Genomic DNA, 16,709 nt, shown 5'->3' on the forward strand with positions numbered 1-16,709 from the left:
ACCGGCAAGCACCCTGCACACCTAGAAATCAGTCGCCAGCTGTTAATTTCGTAGCTGGCACACATCCGGGGATGATCGGGCACAGGAGATCGCGACCTGAAATTCGTCCCCCCAAAGTTGATTTTATGCCCCAAAAAAAGGGGAACTATGTTAAATTTCATTCCCCAAGTCTCAGCCCTGTCTCATGTGGTCATCCCCCTTTAATTCTTTAAACACCAGGAGGGAGTCTGTCACGAAGCTGCAGAGTTGGACATGCTTTAAACCTCTTGACATCCTTTTACTATCTCTCTGCACATGCACAGAATTTCAAATGGCAAAACTTAAAAGACGAGTTCAATTAAAAACTTGGACTCTCTATATTAAATACAATATGCTGGCAGCTCTGTTACAGCTTGTATTTGTCTAATTCAACTTAAATGTTAGGTATCCAACTGGGCTTTCAGCCCCCACCTGAACATTTTTTGCTGTGTCCCTTTTTTCCTTCCAATGCTTGCCACCACCTTGTAAAGTGCCTTGAGAAACCTGTCAATAAGGAACACTATAGAAATGTAAGTTACTGTTACTGCTATTGTATCTTTCACTGGAGGTGTAAACTGAATTATGTTTACTTTCTTCTGCGCAATTTTAGGTTTGGAGTGCTGTAGGAAGCCTAAATACGTGTCCTGAGTAGTAATAATTTTAATACAGCACAGGCTCTTAACAGAAAAACAGAAAGCATGCATCAAACAATGAATGTTGCACAGCCTAATAGAGAGACCCAAAATGCAGTGGCTCCCCAAATATAATCGAAAGTCAGACCATGTAGTTGTACCAATTGTAGTTGTGTACATGATTGCTACTCCATATTGAGGAAAGGATTGTGGGACACATAGCAAATCAACTAATTCCTTCAAATGCAAAAGATAGGACTACTAAGGTTTTGTACAGAACAGATCAAAAACTGTGTGGAACAAATCTGTTATTAGAAATGGTGAAGTGAATGCAGTGGAAATACCAAATACAAGTGATAACAGTGAACATATGCACAGCTGTTAAGAGTATCTAAAATGCTCATAATCAGACCAAAAATGCAAGACAGCAAAAAGGCCACTTGTAACACGAATGTGGAAATGGCTCCTGAATCTCATTACCAAAGTGGCACAGAAAACAGTAATTCAATAATACAACTTTACCGGAATAGACGAATGTGACTGGGAATCCAGAACATTCTGTGCATTGCCTGGGTTGTCAATCATAACTCAGCCTTAACAGGAGTGCACCAGCAATTGGAGCCCCTGGAGTCTGCAAACACTCTATTCAACTGAAAAAACTGTTCACTGTAAATTAAAATATTTAAACAACAGGTGATGAGGCTTTTCATACAACCATGGAGGAAGTATTCAAGAACTCATTGTTGAGCAGGCAGGTTAGTGGCAATTGTGAGGAGATGGCTCCAGCAGTGTCACACGTGAAGATGCAATGAAGTAGCCAGTCATGTCATAGGCAACTCTGTCACCGCATAAATGAAAATAAGCACCACACCGAAAACAAGCAGCTTATAATGGCAGCAGCAAAGGCACTGATGCAGTACATCAGGGTTAACCAGAGTTATGGGCAGCAAGCCTTCTGTATCCATTGCAACCTACCAGTTGGCTTAGCAGCAACTCACCCTAGGGAAGCAATTTAACTCCCACAGCTAAGACAGCACTTAGTAAAACCCATATACAATGCTTAGCTGGAAGTTCACAAGGGAACAAGGGGTGAGCAAAGCAGAACAACAGCAAACATTTGCACAACATGCACTAAAATACGAAATGGACTCATGTGCCTCATTATATTTATTCTCCGTTTGGGTAGAACAGTTATCCAAATGGATCACATGGTTGTACTGCATAGCCTGTATTGCCAAAGAACAGCCATCCATCCATTCTTCTTTCTGCTTCAAAGAGCTGTGGAATGTTTGATGACCTCAGAATGAAAGCAACATTTGCACCCACTAGGAAGGGAAGCATCCACTACTTTGCATTATTTTATGGCACAGATCATGTACGATTGCATGTTCGAGAAATAGCCCTTCCATAGAATTATCGTCAGTTGCATGAACATGCATATGGTTGAAGTTGCCCCAATTTGGTAACATTTTATTTGCCTCTGCTGTTGAAGTGTATGGGAATACAGGGTTTTAGTTATCTCCTTAAAGGTGTGACTTTTCTTGTGTTACCTGTTGATACTGGTAGTTTAATAATTAAACACCATCCACAGCACTTCTTCCTGGCCAAGCGATTTGTAAGTATGGTGCTGTAGTCCCATTACAACCTTTGCACAGGATGTACTTTCACCTTATAATCAAATAGTACAGCAACAGGATGGTGGCGAAGGTGGGGGCGGGGGGCAGGTCTATTCACACCTACAGCAGTAGAAATACAAGGGTGCTCAACCAAGAGGTAAACATATTAAAATGGAATGAATGGCTGCTCTACATATGTATTTCCCCAAGCAGAGAGAGGGATTATTGACAGGTACTGTATGCATTTTCAATATAACAAGATTCTGTTCTAATGTAGAGAACACAGGGCATCATGTTTAATCAATAACTGTTGTCATTACTTCATTGATGAATTCAAAATAATGACAATTTGTGCAACAAGGTAGTAAGTGATGAGCTTAGTTTCGAAATTTACAAGTCCATTAAAAATTTGGACTAAGAAAAAAAAATGCCCGATATCAATACATGTAGAATCTGCAGTGGTACCAGTCCAATTTTCATGCCTGACTCTTGGCATAAACTACTAATGCACACTTATTGGAACTTCAACTATATAGCAGTTATATAAAATGTCACTTGATGACAAATCAATTTTGTTTGCTGTCATGCAGCAACTATTTAATTCACAAAAATTTGCATGTGGTGGATTATTTCCAAATTAATGTTATTGTATAAAACTAAATGAGAACTGGCAACGACCATTCTTTTCAATTCTGCAAATAAAAGCATCATCTAGATCAATAACTCGTACTGTATTCAGTTTGTCATCTTCCTGTCTTCATTACATTTAGTTCCTGAAATAGTTAAACTATAATTATCATTTATTTGATTTTAATACTCTTCAATAATATTTCCCAGGATCAAATTAAAAATTCTAACGAGTAGGCATTTTGGATGCTTTGAAAAAAATTGTCACAATAAATTTCAAATGTTTCAATGTAACAGTGGACTTGAAAATGCACTATGGGATACAAAAGGATGGACTATTAATGTATGTGCCAAAAATATTTTAGCAGAGGTGTTTTACCATTTTGTTTAAACAGGTTAACCCTCTGCTAAAATGAATTTCGGGCAAATATGCCAGCGTTCCAACATTAATATCTCACAATGTAATTTCAGGAACATAAAAAATAAAACAATAATCGTATCAAATGGCAAGGGATTGAGGTTTTGGTTTCTAACAGACCATTAGCTACTTGATAATATTACCAAATATCCCTGCAATGTTTAATAGGAGTACTTCGAACAGGCTCATTTTCCTCAGCGATAATTTCACACTGTCTTCACTGTGCCATGTATTAACTCTCACTGCTTCTGGTACCACTTCTGCTCTGTAGAACAGTGTACCAAGTGGACTGTGGAGGGAGAATTTTGGATTCTCAGAAGTAAAATAATTCCATTCATTACTGCCAAGCTGAACATGCCCCATTTTTGGCTTCCATAGATTTTGTTATTCTGCTGGTTATTGTTTAAGGCAGCCATTACATTTTGTGGTTTTTATTTCAGATATTTTCCTTTGGTTCAACATCACTGAACAATCCCATAAGCAGGCTTATGAACGAGAGTGTGCCCAATATCTAGGTAAATATAGTGAACTCCAACCATTGCACAGCCAACCATCATCAATCTACTTCAATTTACTGGAATATATTATCATATGCCCCCATATGACCCCTTCATCTCTGGCAAGAGCAAGAATATATATTAACAGACTGTGGCTCAGCATCTAAACCACAAAATAAATTTATTGAACAAGTAAATTAATAGTTTTTAATACAAGCAGTAGATTTACAGGAAATACAGATTTCACAATTCTCCTCAGATTCAAAATAACAAAGTGCTTCCCTTGAACTAACTCTCAACATAAAACCAACCATTGAAATACTGTTCCTTTACTCCTTATGTATCTGTATGTTAAATGGAGTTGCTGACTTGCCCATTATCTCTGCTGGCTTCAGTCTTGCTGCTGTGTTTGCGCAAGATGTAGTTCCAAATTTCTTTGAAGATACCCAGAATAAAAGACATTAAACTGTATTTCTTATTACTATACTTAGATAGTGAAACATTCCCAGGATTCATAACAGCATTTGTCCACACAAATAAGGCTGCCAAATGGCCCATAGGATGCTTGCAATTGAATGGATTGAGTTGAACCATTGATCAGTTCCAAACATTTCGAATGATCTGTGAAATGTGTACCAATTCAAGGACAATGGTAGCAATCATTGTACACGTCAAAGCCTTCGTGCGCTATGCATTATTTCTGTCTCGTAGGTATGTACATTAGCCAGTCTGGGATGCACGTTCACAAGATAAAAACTCCAAAAAATATCCATCATAGTCAAAAATGCTTTATTCTTGTTACAGCACCCAACTATCAGATACTGTGCATTATCACAGTTAATTGCTTAAACAAGCCAGCAATTATTTTTATAAGCAACAAAGTGGTAATACCACCACCAGGGTTGATTAGAAAAAAGTCATCTATGACTTTTTGGTAGATGAAATGATGCCCAAGCACACCAAAATCTTTGGCAGTGGATTTACTGCCCTCATCCCAAGTTTCAATTGAGGGGCTTTGGATAAGATCATGAAATCGGTGAATGCAATGCAAGATACATGGGCAGCTTGCAGGAGGTGTACACAAATTTAATGATACGAAGAAATCAGCTCAGGGGAACAATACAGTTAGCCAAGACAGCTAAAAGAGGAGGACTTCTGTGTGTGCGTGGCTGAGTTCTTCTGTTTTGAAAGCCTATAGAAGACTGGCACTTCCCCAAGTTGTTTCACTTATTTACTATACTTATAACAAGAACGAAATCTGTTGTAGTGGCAGATAGTGTAGCAAGCAACATTATTCATTAAGTGATCAAAGTAATCCCCTGCCAATACTGATCTATGGTGAATTGAATTTGAGGATCTTATCTGATGCTGCTAGGAGTTGGTCTCACTGCCTCCACAGATGAAGCCAAATTACCTGGAGTCCAAGGGCAACCAGCACACCAAACCAAATATCTCCACTACTGCAGAAGCTGCCAACACAAGTTGTGGCACATGCATTCACCGCTCCTTTCCATTACTACAGGAGGAGATGGGGCTACAGTTTACTGAGTAAGGCTTCAGAGCATAGCTGTTGGAGCATCAGAGGAAGAATTGTGCTGTCACTGATCTGCAACGCTGCTATCCAGAAATTGGACACCTTCTCAGGCTCAATCTTGAAATGCTGGTCAACTGATTGTGATAGAGTCCACCATATAAGGATTATCATCCATAGAATTCTCATTGTTTCATAAATACAGCAACATAGTGGTCATGTTGCAAACTGCTCTCCTTACAGCTGGATTTCACATCGGGTCAACTTTCTGAGCAGCTCTGAGAGCTAGGTTTGCAGAAATTAAGAGGCCCTGCAGTTATCAATAAGTGAAAATGTTGCAGGAGTGAGAGCTGACATGCAATTTGGTCCAATCAGATTATGACAACATTCAGTTTCAGCAAAATTTTTGTGCACAGAATCAACAACCAAAACGGCCAGGAAGTCAGCAGGTATCAGCTTCCTGACCGTTACAATCAGGTGGCAGGAGGCCACCGTCGGGGGGCCCAGGGGTATGGTCCCCAGCACAAGGCCAATGCTCCAGGAGGGAATCCCTGTCGGGGAGGGGGAAGAAGTCCAGGTTTCCTTGTGAGGCCCGGAGGAGCACTCCTGCTCCTCTTGGCCCACAAGGAAACTAAAAAAAAAAACTTACTTTTGCTGGACCTCTACTGGCCCTGGCTGCTGTTCCTGACAGGTTTTGTGTGGTGATAAACCCATCACTGCTGCCCCATTCAGGCCTCAGATTAAAATGACAAATCAGTCAGCCAGAACAGGGTGGCAGACCCCCATCCATTTTAAACTTACGCCACCATCCCACCCCCACCTTGTTTCCTCTGGGACTTGGCTGTTAAAACAAGCCCAAGATTTCTAGAAGATATGTTCATTTCCAGCTACTCCTGTGCTTTGGCTGTGTTCAGTTATATGTCACTTCCAGTGAAGTAGGTGAAGACACAGTACATGGGTAACAAAGTATTAGCTTGAAATGATACATCTATTTCCTTTGGTGAAAGTAAAGTGAACATATTGCTGAGGACACTAGCATGTAGTGTATATTTCAAAATACGTCATGCAAAAACGCACAAGGAATACAAGATGCATTAACAAGAGTTTGCTTCAACTGAAATTTTATTTAATTAATTTGTCCCTAATCTCTCTTGCCAGTGTAAAAACATTTCCTTACCCAACACTGGGTGCAGCCAGTTCCAGCTTCGCAATCCCTTGACATGGCCCAGATATGTTTCTCGGAGGTCCCGATGGACACTTCTTGTAACAGTTGCATTGTATATAATGCAGCATAACAATGAATCTTCTCAACTTCTCTGGATCACATTGCCCAGCTGCTTCAGAGTGATTCAATCGCTGGAATCATTGTTTTATGAAACCAACAATGTACTTGCTGATGGGAGTATGTAGTTATGCATGCTTAGCTCTACTGATGGTGCTGGGAGGTTGAATAATGTCATCACAGCCATAGTTACAATTGATAACCATGGTTTACCAAATGCCAGCACTGCAGCTGGTCATGTTGCAAAAATAACTGGGGAATCCATGTCTTGTTCATAATCAGTAAGGATTCACCTGGAGGGCATTTTGCTAAGCATTAGAAAGAGAATAGAATGTTAAGAGAATAGAAGCTCTTTTGGTTGATGTAAGCTATTAGATTTACTGATGACAGGCTCTTTTCCATATCCGTCCAACCGAGCTCAAGCAAACCTCTGGGAAAATCAGCAACAGCATATAACGCTCAGGATTTCTGGCAAAATGAATGAACCTGCCAGCTTTCCAGAATAGTTCATCAGTCACCTGCTGATTCCAGGGGGACAAAGTGCTCTGATTAATGCTGGCAAAATCACCTCCAGCACTTGAATAACCCACAGTCAGGAAATTGATTGTTGCAGTCAATTTCACAGCCACAGGCAGAACAGGTGGAGGCACAAAGGACCCCATCGGTCATAATCAATTGCCACAAAATTATCGTATTCTAGGTGAGCCTAAAGCATCTTCCACACTGCTACTCCAACACATTCATAAAATTCAGCTGCATGTGGTATCCCCTTTTCTTAAGGATAATGTCGGGTCTTTGGTTCCCCTCTTCTTGCACTGGCCTATCACTCTTTCCTCCACAACCTCCTGGAATGGATTCATTTTTGCAATACCCAATGTCGTATCTTCCAATTTGTGGGGACACAAAGTTTATCATCTTCTGGTGCAATGCTAAACTTTTGTCGTAATTTGACTGTTTTGCTGGCTATCATTAAGCTTCTGTATTGTTTGACACTAACATTAGTTATTTCAGTAGATTGGATTGACCCCATTAATTGGCTCAATTGGTAGTCTTAAATCTGCTGGCATAAAACTATCGAAAGATGAGCACTTCTAGGCTGACACTTCAGGGGCAGCACTGAGGGACTGCTACATTACTGGAGGTTCTGTCTTTTGATGAGACATTAAACCAAGGCTCCGTCTGCCTGCTCAGGTGGAATTATCCCATGGCACTCTTTGAAGAAGTGCAGGAAGTTCTTGCAGTATCCAAGATAACACTTCTCTCAACCAACACCACCAAAAACACGTTAGGTGACCATTCATTTGTTGTTTGTAGAACCTTGATTGTCAAGTCAGTGCTTTTATACAGAATTGAAACATGGAGAGAAACTAAGACCACGACAAACAAGTTACAGATATTTGTCAATAAAAGTCTACAAATTTTCTTGGGCATTCGCTGGTCGGAGATCATCAAAAACTAAGAACTGTGGGAAAACACGGGGCAGGAGAAAATAGAGTTGCAAATAAGAAGAAAATGGGGTTGGATTAGCCATACCCTTAGAAAACTCCAAATTTGTGTCACCAGACAGTTGTTGAAATGGACTCCCCAATGAAAAAGACCAGGCAGACCAATAAAGAGTTGGTGTCGAACTCTGGATGCCAAAGTATAAAGAGCGGGCTACACATGGGATCAGTTGGAAGTGGATGCCGACAACAGAATTCAATGGCAAAAAACAATACAAGACCTATAATCCACAAGGAGTAATAAGATTGAAATACGATAATGCTGCTTTGCACAAATTGGCTGCTGTGTTTGCTGCAGAACAGCAGTAACTACTCTTCAAAACAAATCCATTGTTTATAAAACATTTTTGGAAGTCCTGAGAAAGTGCAAGGTGTTACATACATGCAAGTTCTTTCTTTGCCTTCTAATGCTGCAAATTATACCATAAAATAGAAATTGACATTAACATATAGACACATTTGTATGTCAAGTCTCCTATTTTCCTATGTCAGCATAAAAATTGCCAACATTCAGAAAATAGTCCTCCTACATCCTTTGAAATCATAATTTTATTCTCATCTGATGAAACCCATATTTATTACACAAAAAAAACAAACTATTGACTGCACATTTTTAAGTTTTGTAAACTCAGTCCCTCTCCCTGGCCACTGTCCAAGGCTGAACCAGACTTTTCGCAACTATGGCGTCCTATTTCACCGAGTTGAGCTTCCGACCACATATCCGCTCCTCCACCAAAACCGCCTACTTCCACCTCCATAACATCGCCCATCTCCGCCCCTGCCTCAGCTCATCTGCTGCTGAAACCCTCATCCATGCCTTTGTTACCTCTAGACTTGACTATTCCAATGTTCTCCCGGCCAGCCTCCCATTTTCCACTCTCCATAAACTTGAGCTTATCCAAAACTCTACTGTCCGTAACCTAACTCGCACCAAGTCCAGTTCACTCAGCACCCCTGTGCTCGCCGACCCACACTGGCTCCCAGTTCCGGCAACTCGTTGATTTTAAAATTCTCATCCTCGTTTTCAAATCCCTCCATGGCCTCACCCCTCCCCATCTCCGTAACCTCCTCCAGCGCCAGAACCCTGAGATCTCTGCACTCCTCCAATTCTGGCCTCTTGTGCAGCCCCAATTTTAATCACTCCACTATTGGCAGCCGTGCCTTCAGCTGCCTAGGCCCTAAGCTCTTGAGTTACCTCCCTAATCCTCTCTGCCTCTGTCCTCCTTTAAGATGCTCCTTAAAACCTACCTCTTTGACAAAGCTTTTGGCCACCTGTGGCTCAGTGTCAAATTTTGTTTGATAAACGCTCCTGTGAAATGCCTTGGGACATTTTACTATGTTAAAGGTACTATATAAATGCAAGTAATTGTTGTTTTTGTCGTAGTAGTACTTCTCAGAATCGGCAAAGGCTGGACATATACAATCTCTCACAATTCCTTTCAATAATACACTGAACAACAAAAATCTATCTGCTCTTGAAGTATCACTTTAAATTCAAGCAGGGGCAAAAAATCCGTGGGACATGCACCCGCCTGGAACCTCAGCCGTTGACCCCGCCAAAGTTCAGAAGGTGCACAGGAAGTTCTCTGGTTAAGGTTCCAATGGCAGGTGCCCGTGTCACCAGTGGCACATCTACAGCACCTGCCTTTCTCAACAGACCACCCACTGTGGTGCAAGTTGCTGGTTCTAAGGTGCCAGGTCCCCTCAAGAGAGAAATTTTAATAGCCCCTTCATAAGGCTGCAGCTTAACAGATAGAAAAAAAATTCCTGCCTTGAAAGATCCAGCATATCCAGGTCCAAGCTTAAATTCCGGCCTTTCTGGTGTAATCCCGCTGGAGTTACAGCAGGTGTGTGCAAGAAAGGCCACTAATTTTCAGCCTCCCTACAGTCCGTTAACTGTCTATAATCGAATGAATATCAATGGAAAAATTAAGAGTGAAATTGCTACCAATGTCGTGTTGCTGTAATTGAGTGAAACATTTTTGAATCATCTGATTTGTATGTAAGAGAAGTTGAACTCAGCAAAGTCTCAGATTTTCTACAAGTGAATGATTTTAATCACTGTGCTCTGTGACTTTTGCTCTTTTTAAGATAGCTATTTTTTTTATCCCTCTGACATTTTTCATTCTACCTTAATGAATTATTAAAGAGACACTACTCCTATTCCACACCAATGAATATTTCAAAAGATACTCTACCAGTGTCGGTTTGTCTTTTGCATCAGTGCTTCCAGCACAGATTTCTAACCCATGTCAACAGTGACACTGAAATTTGTCTTGTGTCCCTACACAGAGATGTCTACTTAAACATGACATTATCAAACCCTAGCAATCATTTAACTGTATTCCTTTCTGGACTGAATTAACTATCCTTGTAAGCATGTATATCTGGAGATCACAGTTGAAATAGTTGAGGCAATGTTTGGGGAAGGAATGGTGGAATATCCATCACTAAAAGACCACCTAAGCAGGCAAGTGTCATCATTCAGCACACTTGGGTTGTGTGCTACTGATGGTGAAGTGCCAGCACCTGTCCACTATGGTTGACCTGGCCCCTTTTCTGTTTCACCAGAACCTCTGTATGGCTCAATCTAGAAACAGCCTTGCGTGGTCCACAATTCTGCTGCAGGTGGGAAGCTCAATAGCATAATGTAATGACTGCACCCAGATTCATTGTCTTTAGGAGGCTGCGATGCACTCTTCCTTGCAAGAAGTCTCACTATCTTCTACATGCTTACATTCCTCCACGTTGGTATTGAGTTCTAGATACAACTGTGAGGAACTTGATATATTTCTGTGGAAGCATGACAGAATATCTCATCAATAATTTAAGTTGTACTATACCTGAACTGCATCTTTTTATACTAAGACTGCGCAGAAGAAAAATAACCAATAATTGATTCATCTACTTTAAGTGCAGCAAGCGATTTTTAGACAAAAACATTACATAAATGATGAGTAAGACTTTACTAAATAATATTGGGAAGATTATAATTAAGGGCTTTATCAGCACTGCTAATGATTAACTTTGAAAAGAAAAGTTCATAACACTTACCAGCATACAGCGATTCTATAAAATTGACGACACTGATGCAGAAAATCACTGTATTGCACAATTTTGTTTTGGTCAACTGAGGAATCCTTTGGGGGCTATATGGGTTATGTTTGTTGAAGAACATTTAAAAAAAAAATTGAACTCCATTTTTAATTTCAATACATCGATACACTTCTGATACTCCCTTGCATTTCTCAGCACTGTAGAAAATGTGTTCCCTTTTTGAAACAATGCTGGTCCAAGCTATTCAATGGCCCTCTGCTGTGGGCAAAGATTTCTTGGTGCCAAAAATACATGATGTACTGTTTCACTAAAACAAACAGTTCTGTTTCACTAAAACATGATCTCCTATGTGCCTTCTCTTTTCCTTTGCCAGGATGCTAAACATCATGTTAATTCACAAAGCTCAAGTAGTTGATATCTGCTTGCTGAAGTGGTAAATTTGAAATAAGTTAACTAACACCTGATTAAATATCTTAATTTATTGCCAGCAATAAAATTAAGATGCAATGGATCAAAATATTAAAGTGCTAAATGACTCATGCTGTCACCACAAGAAAATTGCTCAAATTGCCTTTAAATTTGAATATCAGCTCAATGCATTGCAAGGCAGCATAGCGTACTGCTGTACCAACACCCCATGCTATGGAATGGTAGACACAGATTAGCACTGATGATTCCAACCTCAGGCACATCGCTGCAAAGAGGATATCGTGTGGAAGCTTGGTATTTTCTGGCAAGCACAGAAGCAAATTAGTAGCCCAGTTACCCTTGGCCACTCTTGTGCTCTCATCTTTTAAAAGGCAGTTATAAAGTCAACTCGACATAGTCCTGGGAGCAGGTATTCTACCTGCCCTTACAGCTGGCAAGAGATGCACAATATCTGGATGACTTTCAAGTACTTCTCTGTGATTTTCTAAAAGATGGAGTGAATTTGCTTCAAAAAAAAGTGTATTATCCAATAAATACAATATTGTTTACTGGTCACTGAAGATTTACCATTTTTATACAATATGGTATAACTTTCAAAGTGTCACTTCACTAATTAAAAGTATTTTAAGATATGCATGATCAGTAAACAGAGAAGACAACTATGAGCTAACCCAGTCTTGTATGGTGGCTACTTATTTGATCATTTTTAAACCAGATGTTTATTGTATATAATAAACATATATACACATACACTATTTCACCACAATGCTCAGAAGTAGAATAAGTAAAATTATTAAAGAAATGTAAAATTATCTAAATTCATTTACTTCTCTTAATAGTTTGTATACGAGTTTTAAAAAGTAACTAAATGGAGGGGCTTAGAGTGAGGAGGTTCAAAACTAAATCTGGAAAGTCTTTGGATTGATGAGTATGCAGCTCAGTCAGACATTAATCGTATGATTTCAATAATACTTCATGTCTTTAAATTGCTTTATTAATAACTCACATAATGGCATCTGGCAGTAGCACATCAACATTTTCCTTCAAAATATGTGAGCCTTGCAGCAACACTTTCACAATGTGAAAAAAGCAAATGTCTACCTGAAATTTTAACTTTCATTACTGTAAATGCTATCCATTAGTAAATTGCTCTCCTTTATAATCTATATCGAAAGTATTAGTTTGGTTAATTTTAGTGACTATTTTTTAAACTCGCTCTCTGTGCTGTGCTAGTGCTTGTTAAGAGAGTTAGAGAGTTTGGCTACAGGCAAGTAGCCATACCTTTAGCGTCACGGGCCGTGTCCATGAAGCCTGGAGAAAACAAACATGAAACACAAGTACTTTAGACATATGTTAACATAATGAACATGCACAGCCAGCTACAAGTGTTACATTTAAAAATGCTTTGTGCAGGCAACAATGTCTATAATGGCTATGCAAATACAGTGGATACCTCATTACTAAAAAAGGTGATAAGTCCTCACCACAAAGTTTTTTTCCCTTGGTCTTGGCAGAAATTCCATTAAGTTCAGTAAAGATGCCCAAACCTTGGAAAATAAATATTGCGTGCAATAACCAGGCTCAACTGCAGTAATAAGAGTTTATCTAACATGAAATTCAGTTACTTATTAAATTTGATTTTACAGTATTTTACGACAATTATATTTTTAATAGTGGAAAAACTAGGCTGCTTCCACAATTGTAATTTGTCCCATATTCTGCATATCTCCCAATCCTGAACACAGAAACCAAAGCTTAGAAATTAATGTTGCTGATTTTAGCAGTTGAAATCATAAGGCAATTGTAGCATATTCCTCTGTCCACTATTTTAAGGGAGGTATTAGCACATTTAAAATAAATGGGTTAATGCCTCCATTAAATTGTCAAACAGAAAAATGCTACAGGGACACAATAATCCCTCAATAATATTGGAAATAGCAATTTCTAGGCTCACAATTCAATGTTTTTTCCTCGGGGCTGAATTTCCACTGAGGTTCCCCGAATCATCCCCTGTAACTTCGGTGGAAGATCCTCAGAAACCCCAGAGAAACAGCATAAACACTTTGTATACCATTTCTCTGGGGTGTCCACGGATGTTATAGTGAAGTTATGATAGCCTGTTTGAAGGACCGCTATGGAAATAACTGGCATTTGTCTCACTGAACTTCTTCAAATAATGCCTCTTTTTCTGGTACCTGATACTGGCACTTTTACACAGAAGTCACCCTTTGTATTACCATATTCCTTGTTCAAATTTCAGATATAAAATAAAGCACTCATACTGCCTCAGTGTTTCCCTATAGCAACATCAACTTACACTGGAACATAAAAACTTTTTTAAAAAATCAAATAACTAATTACAATGTCAGTGTGATAAACATTTTTCTGGGGCTCCACTAGAAGATGATTGGAAATTGACAAGCACCATATGATTTATTTAAAAAATAACAAAGCAAAATTTAAACATTCCAGTGATAACGCTAACTCTGATTTAACTATAGCATAGTCCCTGACAACAAGGATTTTGGTTCAACATTTATAACAATTACATTGCAAAACACAGGCAGCAGACATACAAGCTGAGGAAACCACATCAATTAAATTAAAAAGGGTGCATGCTGACTCCCAAATCTACATTCAATAAAAAAATTCAGTTTCATCTAACGACAAAACTTTGTAAAATGATCACACAAACTTGATGATTAAACCCCTTATGGGTGATTTTAAACCCCAAGAACAGGTGAGTTGGGGGCGGGTGGGAGTTGAAAAGAGTTGTTTTTTGGGTCGCGACCGCAACCCAGCTTTATTTCCGGGTTTAATGTTGGCGCAGAAAAGTACAGGCTTCCCACCGGGAATGCCAAGTCCAAAAGTTTTGCAGTCGCAACCCAAAAAAACGACTATTTTCAACTCCCACCTGCTCCCAACCCACCCGTTCATGGGGTTTAAAATCACCCCACTTGTTTTTTTTGTGCAGCCCTACTTGATGTTTTCACTATGTTATATCATAGAAAATAAAAATTAATGGTATAAGTAGTGAACATCTAAATCAACTGTTCCCAAACCTATAGAAACTTCAACACCCAGTGAGGGCCACTGTGAGTGGACTATCATTACTGTTATGTGAGAATGTGTTGATCTTAAGTGCGAGGAAAAAACAACTGTCTTTTCTTTTAGTGAGCAATATACTTTATTATTCCGAATCCGTCCTCTCTTTAGTCTCTCTCTGTCATGCATCAACCATGAGCGTAGGCAGGTAATTTGCACCCAGAACCCTCCCAATATTCATCAGTAGCTGGCTGCGAGGAAGCATGCAGGAGCAACTTGGAGTGGCTCTCCTTCCCAAAGGGAACCACTTGGCCTTTCCCACAACAGCATCCCCCAAAAATTGTAGTGAAGTAAAACTCAACCCCAGCCCGCCCACTTCCAGTTTTAACGGAGGCAGGTCAGGGGGCGGGCAACCAACCCGCTCTCAGGAGGCGGGTCGGTCAGTGAAATCTTTTAAGGAGGCTGCAGACCCGCATTTTAACAGCATTTTTATTTTTAACTCCTGGGCTTTGGGATTCCCCGGCCTTCTGCTTCACGCCATGTAAGAGGCGGCGAGAAGGCCTAGCTCAGCAGGTAGGTGCCTTTACTGCACTGCTTGTGAGCCAGGAGAAGCAGGAGTGTTTCCTCCAGGCCCAACAAGCCTACCTGCCGCGATCCAACACACGCGCCCTGCTCCCCCCATCGCCCCACGGTATCCGACTCCTCCCCCATGATCTCCAACACCACCCCCCCACCCCATAATTTAAGATTTACCTGCTGGCATCTACTCCCTGGCTGCTCTCGTCTGACTGACAGACAGACAGTCAATTTGGCTGGCTGTTGGACAGGAAACCTAATGAAAAAAATTGAAAGACGTCCTTACGTCAAAATCCCCTCCCACCACCGCACCCCCCCCCCCACCCCCCCGCTTTCTTCCCGGCTCGACATTAAAATTTACCCCATTTCCGCCCCCACCACAAACACCATTCCCCAGCCACCGACTCCATCCCTCTCTCTGGCCACTGTCTGAGGCTGAACCAGGCCATTCGCAACCTTGGCATCCTAATTGACCCTGAGATGAGCTTCCGATCACATATTCTCTCCATCACCAAGACCACCTACTTCCACCTCTATAACATCGCCCGTCTCCGCCCCTGCCTCAGCTCATCTGCTGCAGAAACCTTCATCTATGCTTTTGCTACCTCCAGACTTGACTATTCCAATGCTCTCCTGGTCGGCCTCCCTCCCATCTTCCACCCTCCATAAACTTGAGCTCACCCAAAACTCTGATGGCCCTATCCTAACTCGTACCAAGTCCTGTTCACCCATCACCCCTGTGCTCGCTGACCTACATTGGCTCCCGGTCCGGGAACACCTCAACTTTAAAATTCTCATCCTTGTTTTCAAATCCCTCCATGGCCTCGCCCCTCCCTATTTCTGTAACCTCCTCCATCCCTACAACCCGCCAAGATCTCTGCACTCCTCCAATTCTTCCCTCTTGCTGTTTCACCATTGGCGGCAGTGCCTTCAGCTGCCTGGGCCCTAACCTCTGGAATTCCCTCCCTAAACCTCTCCACCTCTCTCTCCCTCTTTTAAGATGTTCCTTAAAAATTACCTCTTTGACTAGTCCTAATATCTCCTTATGTGGCTAGGTGTCAAATTTTGTTTGATAACGCTCCTGTGAAGCGCTTTACTACATTAATGGCACTGTAAAAATGCAAGTTGTTGCTGTACATACAGATTTTGTGCTGATATTTGGGAACCACTGTTCCTGTACCAATGTATTGAAAACAACAATTACAGATGCAACCTTCCCATCTACAGGATGCACTGCAGCAACTCGCCAAGGCTTCTTCGACAGCACCTCCCTAACCCGCGACCTCTACCACCTAGAAGGACAAGAGCAGCAGGCACATGGGAACACCACCACCTGCATGTTCCCATCCAAGCCACACACCATCCCGACTTGGAAATATATCGCCGTTCCTTCATCGTCGCTGGGTCAAAATCCTGGAACTCCCTTCCTAACAGCACTGTGGGAGAACCATCACCACACGGACTGCAGCGGTTCAAGAA

At 40.8% G+C, this 16,709-nt stretch overlaps 1 protein-coding gene across 8 annotated transcripts in view; it reads right to left on the reverse strand.

Moving 5' to 3' along the window:
• The window catches only part of LOC137301486 (neural cell adhesion molecule 1-like), a 441,173-nt gene that overhangs the window by 126,082 nt on the left and 298,382 nt on the right, over nt 1-16,709 (reverse strand). For 4 of the 8 annotated variants that reach the window (XM_067970998.1, XM_067970997.1, XM_067971001.1 and 1 more), the window contains exon 9: nt 12,891-12,920. The exons of the other annotated variants lie outside the window; for them this stretch is intronic. In XM_067970998.1, the coding sequence (XP_067827099.1) occupies nt 12,891-12,920 (30 nt within the window). The remainder of the gene's footprint in view (nt 1-12,890; nt 12,921-16,709) is intronic. 8 annotated transcript variants of the gene reach the window in all.

Source organism: Heptranchias perlo, chromosome 33 (assembly GCF_035084215.1).
Source record: "Heptranchias perlo isolate sHepPer1 chromosome 33, sHepPer1.hap1, whole genome shotgun sequence".
Lineage (NCBI taxonomy): Eukaryota > Metazoa > Chordata > Chondrichthyes > Hexanchiformes > Hexanchidae > Heptranchias > Heptranchias perlo.